The 13,368-nt window shown below is 54.8% G+C and overlaps 6 protein-coding genes across 6 annotated transcripts, besides 2 other annotated features; 4 read left to right on the top strand and 2 right to left on the bottom strand.

Annotated features, from left to right (window-relative positions):
• Positions 1 to 69: 69 nt before the first annotated feature.
• Positions 70 to 633, top strand: EKO05_0011537 (uncharacterized protein; the record flags this gene model as incomplete). Its single annotated transcript, XM_038947589.1, has 1 exon — positions 70 to 633. One exon carries the CDS (start codon positions 70 to 72, stop codon positions 631 to 633), a length of 564 nt encoding a protein of 187 aa, XP_038792722.1.
• A 393-nt stretch (positions 634 to 1,026) lies between these two features.
• EKO05_0011536 (uncharacterized protein) lies at positions 1,027 to 3,615 on the top strand (the record flags this gene model as incomplete). The annotated part of the gene is made up of 3 exons (XM_038944323.1): positions 1,027 to 1,142; positions 1,192 to 1,461; positions 1,506 to 3,615. 3 exons carry the CDS (start codon positions 1,027 to 1,029, stop codon positions 3,613 to 3,615), a joined length of 2,496 nt encoding a protein of 831 aa, XP_038792721.1.
• A 710-nt stretch (positions 3,616 to 4,325) lies between these two features.
• EKO05_0011535 (uncharacterized protein) lies at positions 4,326 to 5,796 on the top strand (the record flags this gene model as incomplete). Its single annotated transcript, XM_038944281.1, has 2 exons — positions 4,326 to 4,551; positions 4,652 to 5,796. The coding sequence occupies 2 exons, from the start codon at positions 4,326 to 4,328 to the stop codon at positions 5,794 to 5,796; spliced, it is 1,371 nt and encodes a 456-aa protein (XP_038792720.1).
• Positions 5,797 to 6,395: 599 nt separating this feature from the next.
• On the bottom strand, positions 6,396 to 7,106 carry EKO05_0011534 (uncharacterized protein; the record flags this gene model as incomplete). The annotated part of the gene is made up of 1 exon (XM_038947588.1): positions 6,396 to 7,106. One exon carries the CDS (start codon positions 7,104 to 7,106, stop codon positions 6,396 to 6,398), a length of 711 nt encoding a protein of 236 aa, XP_038792719.1.
• Positions 7,107 to 7,461: 355 nt separating this feature from the next.
• Positions 7,462 to 8,558, bottom strand: EKO05_0011533 (uncharacterized protein; the record flags this gene model as incomplete). The annotated part of the gene is made up of 2 exons (XM_038944305.2): positions 7,462 to 8,430; positions 8,484 to 8,558. The coding sequence occupies 2 exons, from the start codon at positions 8,556 to 8,558 to the stop codon at positions 7,462 to 7,464; spliced, it is 1,044 nt and encodes a 347-aa protein (XP_038792718.2).
• A 19-nt stretch (positions 8,559 to 8,577) lies between these two features.
• Positions 8,578 to 8,658: a tandem repeat.
• Positions 8,659 to 9,580: 922 nt separating this feature from the next.
• Positions 9,581 to 9,709: a dispersed repeat.
• An 806-nt stretch (positions 9,710 to 10,515) lies between these two features.
• EKO05_0011532 (uncharacterized protein) lies at positions 10,516 to 12,339 on the top strand (the record flags this gene model as incomplete). Its single annotated transcript, XM_038947587.1, has 1 exon — positions 10,516 to 12,339. The coding sequence occupies one exon, from the start codon at positions 10,516 to 10,518 to the stop codon at positions 12,337 to 12,339; it is 1,824 nt and encodes a 607-aa protein (XP_038792717.1).
• Between the last annotated feature and the right edge of the window lie 1,029 nt (positions 12,340 to 13,368).

Genomic DNA, 13,368 nt, shown 5'->3' with positions numbered 1-13,368 from the left:
ACTCTCAACTCAAGCTTTCCCTAAGTAAAAGCCATCGACACAAAAAATTGAATCCGTTTTACCATTGCCATGTACAAAACCAAAACAGGTCAAAAGAAGTTCAGCTTCACGCGTTTCATGTCAAACGCAGTTCCCAGCATTGCCGGTGCATCCCAAGACATAGACCTCTCAGGCTGCGAGCCCGACCTGGCCTTCATGTACCAGCTGAGCGAGCCCGACCCGCTTCTCCTGTCTCCCGGCGTGTTTGCCCACGCCGGCATCACCTCTGCGCCCAAGATCTCGGCTGCGGTTTACAAGGCTCTTCTCAAGAACGGAGTGTTAGAGCAGAATTCACCCACCGTGCATACAGAAAGGATTACGAAGAACTTTGCCAACCAAGTATCGGGCATCACGAGTCATGCGCAGAAGAAACTCATCAACTTTCTGTTCTTTTGGGAAGAGGAGGGGCAGCGATGGAAGAAGCTCGTCGGGGAATTGGAAGAGTTGAGAGCCGTCATTATCGAAGAGAGAGAGAGTGGTGGAAACGTGGGGACGTATGAGAAGCGACTTGCTGAGGTGGAGGGAGAGAAGAGATTACGCCCGAGCTTGAGGTCGAAGGAGAATCATGAACTGCCGGGGTATGACCAGAAGTAGGGTGCACAAAGTGCGATTTGGAGGTAGCAATCATCAATCAACGTAAGCATAACAGCCATCGGTCCATGGTTAAAGTAAGAATCAAGGTGTGTGGAATAACACCTAGGCTCGCAAGCCGCAGGGGTGACAGGGTCATGCACGCTTGTCCGTTTCTGGTTAGTGCTTATGAAACTGCACTTTCTGAACTTTTGCACATTCGCACACGAGCAACCCCGCAACAGCAAGGCTGCCTATTCCCGCAGTATATCACCAGGACACTTTGTGTTCCGAATTAGAGTTTCGGTACATGTAAACGCTTTAAGCGGTGGCTTCAAGAGAGACGCGGGTCTCATAAGCAGCTCCAGAGGCGTCTTCCCAGCTCGAAGCTGCGTCTTATCTCTCAAAGTTGCAAGGATGACAAAAGACTGGGATGCGGTCCAAGATGAGATCAAAGAGCTGTCATTCAACCAAAAGAAACCGTTGGGAGAGGTGAAAGATTTGATGGAGGCGAAGTACAAGTTCAGAGCATCGTAAGCATGCGTGCCACCTGGGGTTTTGCACTTTCTCACGTCAATGCAGAACGAGAGCGTACCGCATGAAGCTCAAAGAATGGGGCCTCATGCGACACAAAGGCCACAGGGCGCGTCCAGACCGGCCACGAGCCCGTAGTCATGGTCTCGAGCTAGATGACGAAGAACAAAGATCTTCATCAGCGACAGCTGAGCCCATGTCGATTGAGCCCGAGTCACTAGAGCATCGAAAAAAGACTGGTGGGTGGCAAGTCGTACCCAGAGACGAGCTTACAGCTGCTGAGCCCACCTTTATGGGGCTGCTCAGCCAGGCAACAAAGTACGTGTAAAGGGTCAGTATTGTGCAAAGACTGACTTGGTCAGCCTTCAACCATCGATCGAGATACCGACGTGGATGCAATATTCTCCAATGGTTTCAGAATCACTCCTGAATATGCTGGGCTGTGTGCTCGACAACGAGTGCGAGAAGCTCGAGATGCTGCTCATGGAACACACAAACGAAGTGAACGACCCTATTGGCCTGCCGTTCGAACCGACCGGCAGTCGCTTCTCCAGTCACCCCGCCTTGAGTCAGATGGTCATCATGCAGCACCCTCGTCAGACGCTGCTCGATATTGCATGCGGAATGCCAAATGGACCTGTTGTCTGGGTCCTTCTTTCGTACGGCGCTAAAGGCTCGACGCATCCACTGGGTACAGACTTAGCACTCCATAACGCCATCAAAAATGGGCGACACTATACCGTTCAAGCACTACTCATACCGGGTCGCTCAGATGTGAATGGGGTCCCTGGCATGCGCTGGAAGCCATTATTGCAAGCCGTGTTCTGGACCGCTCCCGAAATCGTCAAGATACTATTGAAGCGAGGTGCGAGAGTTGATGATCCGGGCCCATCTCCGACAAGCTCGGGGCTACACACTGCGCTTCAGTTGTGCTTGGAACGCAGATCCCGTGAATATGGCGACGCGACAGTCCGGTCAACGTGCAATGAGGTCATAGAGCTGTTGCTCGATGCTGGAGCGAGCATTCACGTTCCGCCGCCAGAAGGATCTTCTGCATCTCCCTTTCAGATGTTCATAGAGCCCTGGCAAAACCATGAGCATTGGAGCTTGAAGCTGAGCTGGGCAGAGATGGAATGCCTTGGGAAGTTTGTCGAGAAGGGCGCAGACCTTACTACAAGCTTCTCTGGCTGCCCTTGTGCGTCGGACACAAGCGATAAATTTGTTCATCAGGTCCTCTGGCACTCCCCACCCTGTGTTTCCCGCCAGATTGTCAAAAACTTCTCCGCGATCGCCCCTGATAGTGGCGCAAGCATACTCCATGAGGTAGTCGGGGCTTGTCCAGAGGCGAGGAGACATGTGGCAGAAACTTTGCAAGATATAGGGGTACTGTTGGGAAGAGGCGTCGATCCTAACGTACTCGACGGCTTTGGCATGACACCATTGAGAAAATGCATAGAGCAAGGCATCACCACCGATGTTGCAGCGCTGGCGCGAAAGCTGCTCGACGGGGGTGCAGACCCTGAATACGAAGATGTTGACGGCATCCCGCTATACGCTGTGGCGGCCCTCACTCTTGCGGAGCCTTTGTGCTTGGAGATACTCCAGGCAATGCTCGCGAAGATGCATGGGCGTCATACCAAATCTAGAGGAGGCTTGACTTACAGATGGAAGGAAGGGCTTTTTCCGATCCCCCAAAATCCGTCATGTCGGCAAGTACAGTGTTGCACTGAACCGAACGGCGACTTCAGGCTCTCCGTACAAGACATGGTTCCCGTTGATGTTCAGCCGGCGTTCCAGCGCGCGTATCTCGCCGTGATGAGTTGCCGCCTATTGGAGAATATTACGAAAGAAGCGATGTCGAATAAGATCAGCGAGGACAACCGGTGGACTCTAGTGTCAGTCTTAGCACTCAGGAAGTCAGCTGGGCTGAAAGACTACAGGTTCGATCAGAAGCTTGTGGTGACGTTGCTCGGTTTCCCCAACATTCGGGCGGCGGACCTGAGCTTTGATAGCTCGACCCCAAGCACAGACAGTACGACTCCCTGTCCGTCACTGTCCGCAGGCTCTGTTGTGAAGAACAACGCTCCAGCCTATCCCCCATTCCAGCTGAATACGGACAGCCCATGCACTGTGCGCCGCCTGCCCCTGTCGTCTCGGCCATCTCGCGACTCAAGCATCAGCGATAACGCTTTTGTGGGCGACATCACACAGATCCGCTGGCTTGATCCGGAGGCGAAGCGAGCACCTGGAGATAATGCGAAGACCATCGCCCATGTGCTCCAGCACAAGTGCGCAGTATGTGACGACGATCGTCTGTTAACGAAGACAGAGTTGCAGAAGCACGACGTTGAACATGCGCATGCTGCAGAATGTGACGGCATAAGGTGCACACGGCGATTCTGCAAAGACACGAGGAGGAGAATGGAGAAAGAGATTGGATGCCAGGACCATCTGTTTGCGGGCGACCTTTGATCTGTCCGATCACTCTAATCTGGTGAAATCCCGGCTTTCGCTTCTCTGGGAATCTCTGAGAGCAGCAACAACACAGGCTATTTGGCCCTTATAACTTCCAAGCTGGGAGATGTGTGGACTGCTATGTTATCATTCTTTCATCAGTGCGTAGCTGTGTCGAAGTCGTCCCCGAATCACAGGAACGGACACGTCAGGCCGGGAGAAGCAGGTGCTAGGTCAACACATGCATGTGCGGCTCCACACTCCGCCCTTACCGTTGCGCAGGGAAGCTGCAGACAGTTACGTCCAAAGAAGGTTGCCGCCAGTATACATATGCGACTTCTTGGGGATTCAAACAGCATCGTTGTGCGCAGGACGAGCTGTCAGGCCCTCGGTACCGTGGGGCTCACACGCGGCCAAGCACGCTAGCAGCCATCTGATAAAATTCTGCAGCCCGATCTGATAAATGTCTTCGCCAATCGCATCTGCAACCCAGCACGCCGTAACGCCAAACCAGCAAGTGGGTGAAGTGGGTGCTTGTGGTGCCGAGACGCAATTCATGGACTGGTTCATCCGAAGGAGCCGGCGACCGATACCGGTCTGGGCAGTGCTGCGCGATAAAACGCCGAGGGTATCCGACTTCCAATCTTATCAGATCATCTCTGCCTCTGCCCCCTTCTTCCCTCCCACCTTCTACATCCTCCTCCGTTATCAGATTAAATTTTCCTACCATGAAGATGCCCAATCTCACAGGTACTCTCGGCGGCATGTCGCTGTCATCCCCGCATCGCGTACTTGTTGTTGGCTGCGCATATGGAGGTGTCTCAGCGATCGTCAACCTGCTCGAGTACTCCAACGGAAAGGCCAGACAGAGCGTGTACCCAGGGCCAGAGTTCCAGGGCGCCAAGAGCAGGCGAGGCGTCGAAATCACTGTCATCGACGAGCGGGACGGATACTGTGCGTCATTAATCTCTTAGCCCCACTAACCGAGGCGTCACGACCATGTTCTTGTCCTCGTCTCTGCGGCAGCTCTTGTACTGACTACGGTATTTTGCAGTCCACTCGGTGGGTGCTCCGCTTGCTCATGTGGTGCCAAAGTACACAAGTCACATGTGGAAGCGCTTCTCGCATCTGAACGAGCTAAAGCAGCCCAACTTGACTTTCAAGCATGGCTCGGTCACAAGCATCAATCCGGAGGCCAAGGTCGCGGAGTGGTCTGACCGCAACGGCAAGACTCAGCAGCAGGCGTACGACTACCTCGTGGTAGCGACAGGGCTGAAGAGGCACTGGCCCGCAGTACCAAAGTCTGGTAGCTACGAAGAGTATCTGAGAGACGGCAAGAGCTTCGTTGAGAAGATCACCGGCGGTGACGAATCGAAGCACGAGGGACGGCGGGTGGTAGTCATCGGCGCTGGCGCCGTTGGTATTGAGTTTGCTGGTGAGATCAAGCGGCACTACCCTAAGATCGGCGTTACACTTGTTCACTCGCGCGACCAAGTCCTGTCGTCGGAGCCGCTGCCAGCAGAGCTCAAGGACCGCGTAGGGACGATGCTGAAGGAGGAAGGCGTAGACGTCGTGCTGGGGTCAAGAGCCACGATTGAAGAGTTGTCGAGCGGCAAGTTCGAAGTCACCCTTGTCAACGGTGAGACGATCACAGCAGACTTTGTCATCGACTCGACAAGAAAGGGCATGCCCACTACAGACATCCTGCCCGACGCATGCCTGAACGAGGACAAGGAGATCAAGGTCGGCAACAATCTGATGTTCAAAGACACGATCCCGAACCACACATCGCATTTCGGCGTTGGCGACGTCATTCAATGGACCGGTATCAAGCGCGCCGGTAGCGCAACAGTAATGGGCCAAGCCGCCGCCCAAAACATCTACGCCGCGATTCTGAATTCCGAGCTCGCAGAGACAGCCCCAGCGTCCGACCGCCTGGGGCAGACCGAGCTGCCGTCGTGGGACGCCGTGATTGGAATCGCGGTCGGCAAGCAGTGCCTCACCTACGACCCCAAGAACGGCATCAAGTACGGTGTTGAGGTGATGCAGAGCTACTTTGGCGAGGACTTGGGCTGGGCCGCGAGTCTGAAGTACATGGGTCTGACGGACACCGTTGACCCGGTTGAGGCCGAGTTCGAGGAGCCCGCGGCGACGAAGCTTACAGAGGTTGGTATCAAGCCGGTCAGCATCGCAGCATAGATTGCCGCTGCGTAGCTGGCCTTGCGTAGCATTTCCCAATCTACAATGTTTGAACATTCCTCAGATCTATCACGTTCATGCACGTTTTTTCGATCTTCCCAATGGCGGATGTGAAACCAACTTCCCCGGTTCCCTTGATCCTGGTTCCTGGGCCGTGCAGGGATGGGCTCAACGGTCGATCGCCATGTCCGCGGGCCTTTGCGCGCGAAGACGGGCTGCAGTTGGACTGTGAGTTGTTTTGAAGGCGGGGAAGGGAGTAGGTGGGGGAAACGGGTTGCGTGCAGATGCTGGGAATAGCAGATATAGAGGTGAAGGGACAACTAGCCCAGGTATAGCTGGTTGGCGGTAATGTGACAGATTGGGTGACAGCATGCAGGGTAGGCAGCACGTGACGATTGCAGAAGACTAGCTGGTTGCCCACCTGCCTGCGTTTCGAGCCATTAATCAAGACAACTGTGAAAGCGAACAAACATTTTTGAATCGAGATGGAGTGGCTCGATTTGCTTCAAGTCGAGCCATTAGATCTAATCCAGTACTCGACCACAGCCACGATACCAGCTCACCCCCCATCAAACCCTGAGAAGAACCCCCCCTCCCTCTCAAGATTCCTCTCTCTCCACCGCATCCGCCATATCCCCCAGCGTGTCAAACCGCCAATCCCACACCGGATCTTCACGATTCCCCATCACCGCGCCAGGTCGATAAATCCAACAACTCCTAATCCCAACCTCCTTGCACGGATGATGATCATGAAACTGCGACTGCGCCGTCTGCAGCACCTGCTCCTTCGTCACGCCGAATTTCTTCTCAACGTAATCAAGCATGTAGGTGAAGTTGCGGGGATCGGGTTTGTAGCTGCCGATGTCCTGCGCGGTGAGGACGGCGGCGAAGGGGAAAGAAGCAAGTTTCGAGGCGGAGAAGGAGGCGTTGTCGACGTTGGATAGGACGACGAGTTTGTAGGTTTTGGAGAGTCGCTCGAGGGCGTTCAGGGTGTCCGGGAACAAGGGCCAGGAACCTACGCTGCTGCCGAAGGTCTCACTTTCTTGTGCTGTTGGGGGCTGTAATCCTAGGTCTGTGCATAGCTGGGGGTGCACGGCGGTCAGCACTTCCGAGTACTTCCAGTCTGGGTGCGCTTTTTCGATAGGCGGTTCGATGGCGTGCAGGGTTTGCAGAATGTGTTTTGGGGAGAGGTCAGTTTTTTTGCTCTTGTCGAGCATGGGTTGCAGTGCGGTGAGGGCGCCGCGCTCCCAGTCGATGAGCGTGCCGTAGACGTCGAAGGAGAGAAGCTTGAAGTGCGTGAGTTTGGACATGGCGGAGGAATTGTGTGACCTGAGAAAGGAATTATTGGGGGCAATGGTGCAGGCTGAAGGCTGTTTGTTGGACTTCAACCTGTGTTGATAGACTCATGTATGTTGTTGGTCAACACCCCACTTTGGACTATGACGTTGCGGGGTCGACAGTTGCGCCCTAGGAGGTACATGCTTACAACAAGCGGGGTGATGAGCTTCATGTCAGTCGAGGAGATAAGCGCAAGGCGTCATGCGCGTGTAGACGAGCTGTACATCACGATGACGCGGAGCCATGCATGCATAGCCAAGACACGCCCAGATGGGGCTCATGAAGTCGTCAATGTTGCTGATCTTGAGTGCGATTCTAGTGTCCTGACTAATCGACAAGCCCCTGCTCCTTCAAGTGGCGAGGATGCACCTCGTCGTCCTGCATTGTGTAGGGCAGGTCGCCGATCTTCTGCTCGAGGATCTGCTTGGTCAGCTTCCACAGGTTGAGGCCCAGCACGGGGCTCTTGGACTGGTCTGACGGCTCGGTGACCTTGCGGTCGGGGACGATGTAGCCGCCCTGGACCTGCTCCTTGACAATGTCCGGGTGGGTCGAGGCAAACAGGATGGGACGGCAGCCCTGCTTGACAGGGTCCTTCATGAGCGGGCGTGCTGCGGCGACGCCGATCTTGCCGAGGGCGCCGTAGGCCTCGATGGCCTGGTCCTGCTGGTCCGTCACCACGGCGCCCGGGTGTGTCGCGTTGATCCAGGGCAGGCCGGTGGTGCCGGTGACGGTGCCAAACTGGCCCGCCTTGATGCGCAGCAGCAGCTCACGCAGGAAGACGACCTGGGCGAGCTTGGTGCGGTTGTACAGCTGCATGGCGCCGATGTCCTGGTTCATCTCTTCGACAGAGGCGAACTGGATGGCGCTGCTGGCCGGGCGGTGCAGGTCCGACGACTGGGCGACGAGGCGCGAGTCGGGCGTCTTCTGCAGGAGGGGCAGCAGCGTGAGCATCAGATGGGCCTGGGCGAAGTGGTTGACCTGCATGTGCGTGTCCACGCCGTCCTCGCTCTCGCTGTAAACGCCGACGCCGAGCCCCGCGTTGCAGATGAGGGCGTCGAGGCGGTCGAGCTCCCTGGCCAGCGCCCGCGCGACCTCGTCCGTCTGCCGGAACGACTCGAGGTTGCACTGCCGCCACTCGACGCGGGTGGCGTCGCCCCAGTGCGTGAGCGCGTCCTGAGCCTCGGCGGCGTGCTGTTCGCTCTGCGAGAGGAGGTAGATCTTCTGCGCGTTGTGCTGGACGAGGTGCGCGACGATGCCGAAGCCAATGCCTGCTGAGCCGCCCGTGACGACATAGACCTGTGGGTGTCAGCCCATGTATATGCATTGACAGGCGGGGTGGCACGACTGACCTTGCCGCTTAGATCTGGAATCTCCGTGTCCGGGTCAAACGTGTTGCTGGAGAGGGCTTTCTTGATCGTGTCCATGGTGGGTGAGTGTTCTATTGTATTGCTGGATTGCTGGTATTGCTGGTATTGCTGGTATTGCTGGTATTGCTGGTATTGCTGGTATTGCTGGTATTGCTGGAGAAGGCCTTCTTGATCGTGTCTATGGTGGGTGAGTGTTCTATCGTGTCCCTGGTATTGCTGGATGCGATAGATGTTAGGCTCTTGTAATGATCAAAGTAGAAAACCAACAACCTATTCAGCCGTCATCCAACTTATACCTCCTACACCCGCCCAGAGACGCGTCCAGCGTCGTGTCGTCATAATGAGATGTCCGTGGACAACGCCCCTCGAGGGATCTTGGTGCCGCAGCGTCCATCAGCGCCTGCATTACGCGTGATAGTGACGCGTTGAGCCGTTGGTTTTCTGTTCGAAAACAGCTCTCTTCGGATGGTGTCTACAATTACTGTTTTGCTTGATCGCGTTTTCTTCCAAGAGTCGTGCTGACGACGCTTCAGCGCTCCAGCTGCAGGGCGAAGACGGCCCGCCGAAACGCGCTAGTCCGAATGCCTATCTCTTTATTCGCACCACCTACCATACCATACCGCTACCTGAATCTCGAGTGCCGTACAGGTAGCGTGAGTGGAAAGCTTGGAGAACTTTGAATCGCTGGACGGTCCATCTCACTGTGCCTAGCCTACCTCGTTTCCATTCATTCCCTGCGTGTCCCTTGGATGTTGCTAGCTACCAGACTAAACGTCGCAACGTCCACGTACCTCGTACGTCTAGACTAGCAAAAATCGAATCGTGACTAGGGTTGTGTCGGCGGCAGAATAGTCGTACTGTTTCTGTACAATTGTACTATTTTTGTACAACAAACATAGCTGTACTGTACAGATGTCTCCTTAACAAATTTATCAGCAAAGGTACCGGTAAAAAATACTATCAGCAAAATTACCAGTAAAAAATAGCATCTGCATCTTCGAAGACATGCTATTTTTGTCTAATCCCTAGGTGCTGAAACGTGTCTATCTAACGCACTTTATGTCAGGCCGAGAGGTGCCGGCATGTGGCACAACGTCCACCTCTGACCTGGTTTGGCAATATGTACTGTTCTGGCCACAAGAATCACCATCTAAGTGAGCATTGATACCTTTTTAGCATGTTCGGCTTGGTGAGCAGAGCCGTGTCCTGACATTTCACGCGTGCCTTTGCGATTAAGTTTCAAGTACTTCTTAATGAAAATAGGCTGTAAAGGTAGCTTCTAGTTTCAACTCAAAACAGTAGAGTTGTTCGACTATTGCGAAAAGAAAAACCCGTTTTTTCCATCCCTAAGCAAGGCAAACATCTACGGACAACACCTCCGCCGTATTGCCTCGTATCTCCACAAAGCTTAACCCTGCCTACGCGATTCATGCCACAGACCAAGCCCGTGCCACCTCCAATACAATCAGCAAACACTAAGGCTCTGGTCGAAGCTTTCCACGCCGGCGCTTTGGAAGCGGATACAGCGCGGTCATTGATGTGGAGCCGACGCATGCGCCGACTCGAATTTGCTGTGCGCCTCGTGACAGTGCGTGTGAGAGAGATGCTAAGATGCAGGGCAAATGTCCGATGGTGGGCTTGCAGTAGCGCCGGTGCTCCTGGCGGGGTGCTAGCGTTGTGAAGTTGCGATTCAGCGGTGGGCGAGGAGAGAGATGGGGGAGGCATGGAAGGTGGGTGCATAACAGCAGTAGGTGAGGTGAGTAGGAGAGAAAGCAAGAATAGTCTTGACGATAGGGAAGGCTGAAGACGGCGTTTCTGTAGCGAAAGATGTCGAGTGATGCACGTGGGTCCATATTAACTTGGCAACCAACACCTGCCTGCTATCCCCGCATTACCTCCAGTCTCTGCTCATTACACGTCGCTGCGCTACCGGCCACGGCATCATTACGTAGCGCCGACACCTGTTGCGCCTGCCGTCTTCCGCAGATTTGCCGGTTCTGGTCGACGACTACACATGGCTGACTTGCAGGACGAGCCGCTGTTAAATAACGGCGACGCCCCGTCACAACGGCGCACATCGCCAAGCTGGCTCAAGAGAAGATTCCCTATCATCATGTTGTCCGTCACCACTGCTACGCTTTTATTCTGGGTCTTTGGCTCCACCGCTCTGGGAAGGCCGCTCAAGGACGCGCCTACCAATGGCTCGGACGGAGAGCTGCTTGTCACGCTGCCCGGATACGGCTCTTTCCAAGGTACGCATGTCGTCGCCAACCTGCTCAAGACGACGACGTTCAGTACGCCCGTCGATGCCTGGCTTGGTGTCGACTACTCGACGCAGCCCGTGGGCGAGGGCCGCTTCAAGCCCGTCACGTGGCCTGCCGCATTCGAGGGTGTTAAAAACGCCACTACATACGGCCCTGCGTGCTGGCAGAATGTCTACGGATCGATGCTGCAGTCTGAGGCCTGCCTTAACATCAACGTATACCGCCCGTCAGGCGTACCCATGGACCAGAAGCTGCCCGTCTTTGTCTTCCTCCACGGCGGGTCCTTTGTCAGTGGAACAGGAAAGAGCCTCGATGGTGCGGCATTCGTGGCGAAGAGCGCGCAGCCTCTGATGGTAGTCACGGCGCAATATCGACTTGGTGCGCTCGGCAACATCCCAAGCAAACTCATGCAAGAGGAGGATGGACTGAATCTCGGAGTACGGGATCAGCGCCAGATGCTGGAATTCGTGCAGAAGTACGTCGAGTACTTTGGCGGCGACAAAGATCAGGTCACGCTTGGGGGCCTGAGCGCAGGTGGACACTCCGTAGGCATCCACCTCTTCCACAACTACGGCGAAGACACAGGCAAGCCGTTGTTCAGCAAGGCCATCATGGCTTCTGGCTCACCAACGGCCCGCACTTTCCCCGACGTCGACTACCCCCTGTATCAGCAACAGTTTGCAGACTTCATGGACTACGTCAACTGCCCCACGACACCTAACGATGCCGCTCTTGCGTGCCTGCGCAATGCCAAGGTCGACGACATCCAGTTTGTCTCGTCTGCCATATACTCCAACTCCGAGTACAACCTCACATGGCCCTGGCAACCCGTCTCGCCCGGTCCACTCCTCGAGAAGCGCGGATCAACTTCCGGCGAGGACGGCACCTTTTTCAAGATCCCACTTCTCATCTCCTCCGCAACAGACGACGGCTCCGCCTTCGCGCCGCAAGACCTGCAGACCAACGCCCAATTCGTTGCGTACTGGCAAAACTTGGTTCCTGGGCTGACGGCAGACGACATCTCGGACCTGCAGCGCCTCTACCCGGACCCCGCCATCTACAATACGTCGAACCCCATCACCTACAACATGCAAAACCCCTTCACCCCAGTGCTTTCCAATTTCGTCTCCCCACAGTTCCAGCGCATCAGCGCCGCCTACGGCGACTACGGGTACATCTGCCCCGTGCAAGATACGGCCTCGCGCCTCGCGTCTGCGGACGCACCCGTCTACAAAGCGCGCTTCAACACACCTAACTACTCAGCCACCTACCTCGGCGTCCCACACGCCAGCGATGCGAGCTACTTTAACGGCCAGGCGGGGACACAGCACCCCGAGATCGCCGATATGTACAGCAGCTACTTCGCCAGTTTTGTTGTCAGTGGCGACCCAAACACGCATGCCATCGCTGGTGCGCCGGCCTGGGAGTTGTACAATGGCACTGCAGGTAGCCACCTAGTGGTCAGCCCGCTGGAGCAGGGTGGGCCGAGAATGGAGGCAGAGAGCGAGGGGATCAGGATGGAGCAGTGTGCATGGTGGCGGGATGAGGAGCGAGCGAAGAGGTTGAATAAGTGAGTGTAGGAATGAGGTAATCTTTCCTGGTCATCTCAGTAAAGAAATCGATACTAGTCCGCTTTCAACCCTCCCAAATTTTGGAACAGAATCCTTATCTCCTCTGCCTTCATCCTACCTTCTACCACCTCCGTTCGCGTCTATCCAAAGAGGAAGGCCTAGAGAACTGCCTTTGAGAATGCGTGCAGTGTAAACACTAGATCTGGACTTAACCTAGCCATCCTATACTACTTCTAACGCTTATAATAATTTAACTACCTAACTATTCGTGATCCCATCATGCGTTGCTAAGGCCAACGACTATGGAAACAGGACTAACCATCCCTAACCCCAAAACATCGAATCGAGGCCATCGAATATTCATCTTCATAAGAAAATCAAGGTGCCTGAGACAAGCAAGGCGCTGCAATCCCGTCAAACGAAGCCGGAAATGCCGTCCAAGTCATCAGTGCTAGCGGACCTCAACTCAACTGGTAGAAATGAAGGAACTGTGGGCAATAACGAGACTATTTCAACGTTCAATAAATTTTAGCGCTAAAGGAAGAGCGTTGTAGGCGTGTTACTATGTGCCTTTGTTTTAATGAAGACTACTCTTGATATCCCCAGCGTCGGCAACTAGAACATATCCCAACCACGCCGACATAAATATCTCCCTAAAGACATTACAACGGCGCTTCAGGCTCAGTTGGATACGCTGGATTGGCTCGTGGGCAAAGGCAAAGCGATTCTGGAGCACTGCAAACGTACTAGAGATCGTGTCAGAGGCCTCATCCATATGCCTATACTATCTACTCTCGACGCTATGATGGACGGATTCATCGGCCAATAAGAGCTTTGAAGCCCCAAAGCTTCTTCCTGAAGTATGTGGGCCTTGGAACCGAGCAGGGGTTCTCGGTATCCAAATCTTCGATTGATTTACAGCATACCTCAAATCATCTGGCATGCGAACTGCTGATATTTTCGATATCAACGAGTTCCTGAAGACCGTGACTCTTGAGGACAGGTTCGATTGGAATCAAGCAGAGGCCTTCG

Source organism: Ascochyta rabiei, chromosome 22, assembly GCF_004011695.2.
Source record: "Ascochyta rabiei chromosome 22, complete sequence".
In the NCBI taxonomy this organism is placed as follows: Eukaryota; Fungi; Ascomycota; class Dothideomycetes; order Pleosporales; family Didymellaceae; genus Ascochyta; species Ascochyta rabiei.
This window is presented reverse-complemented; position numbering and strand designations above follow the sequence as displayed.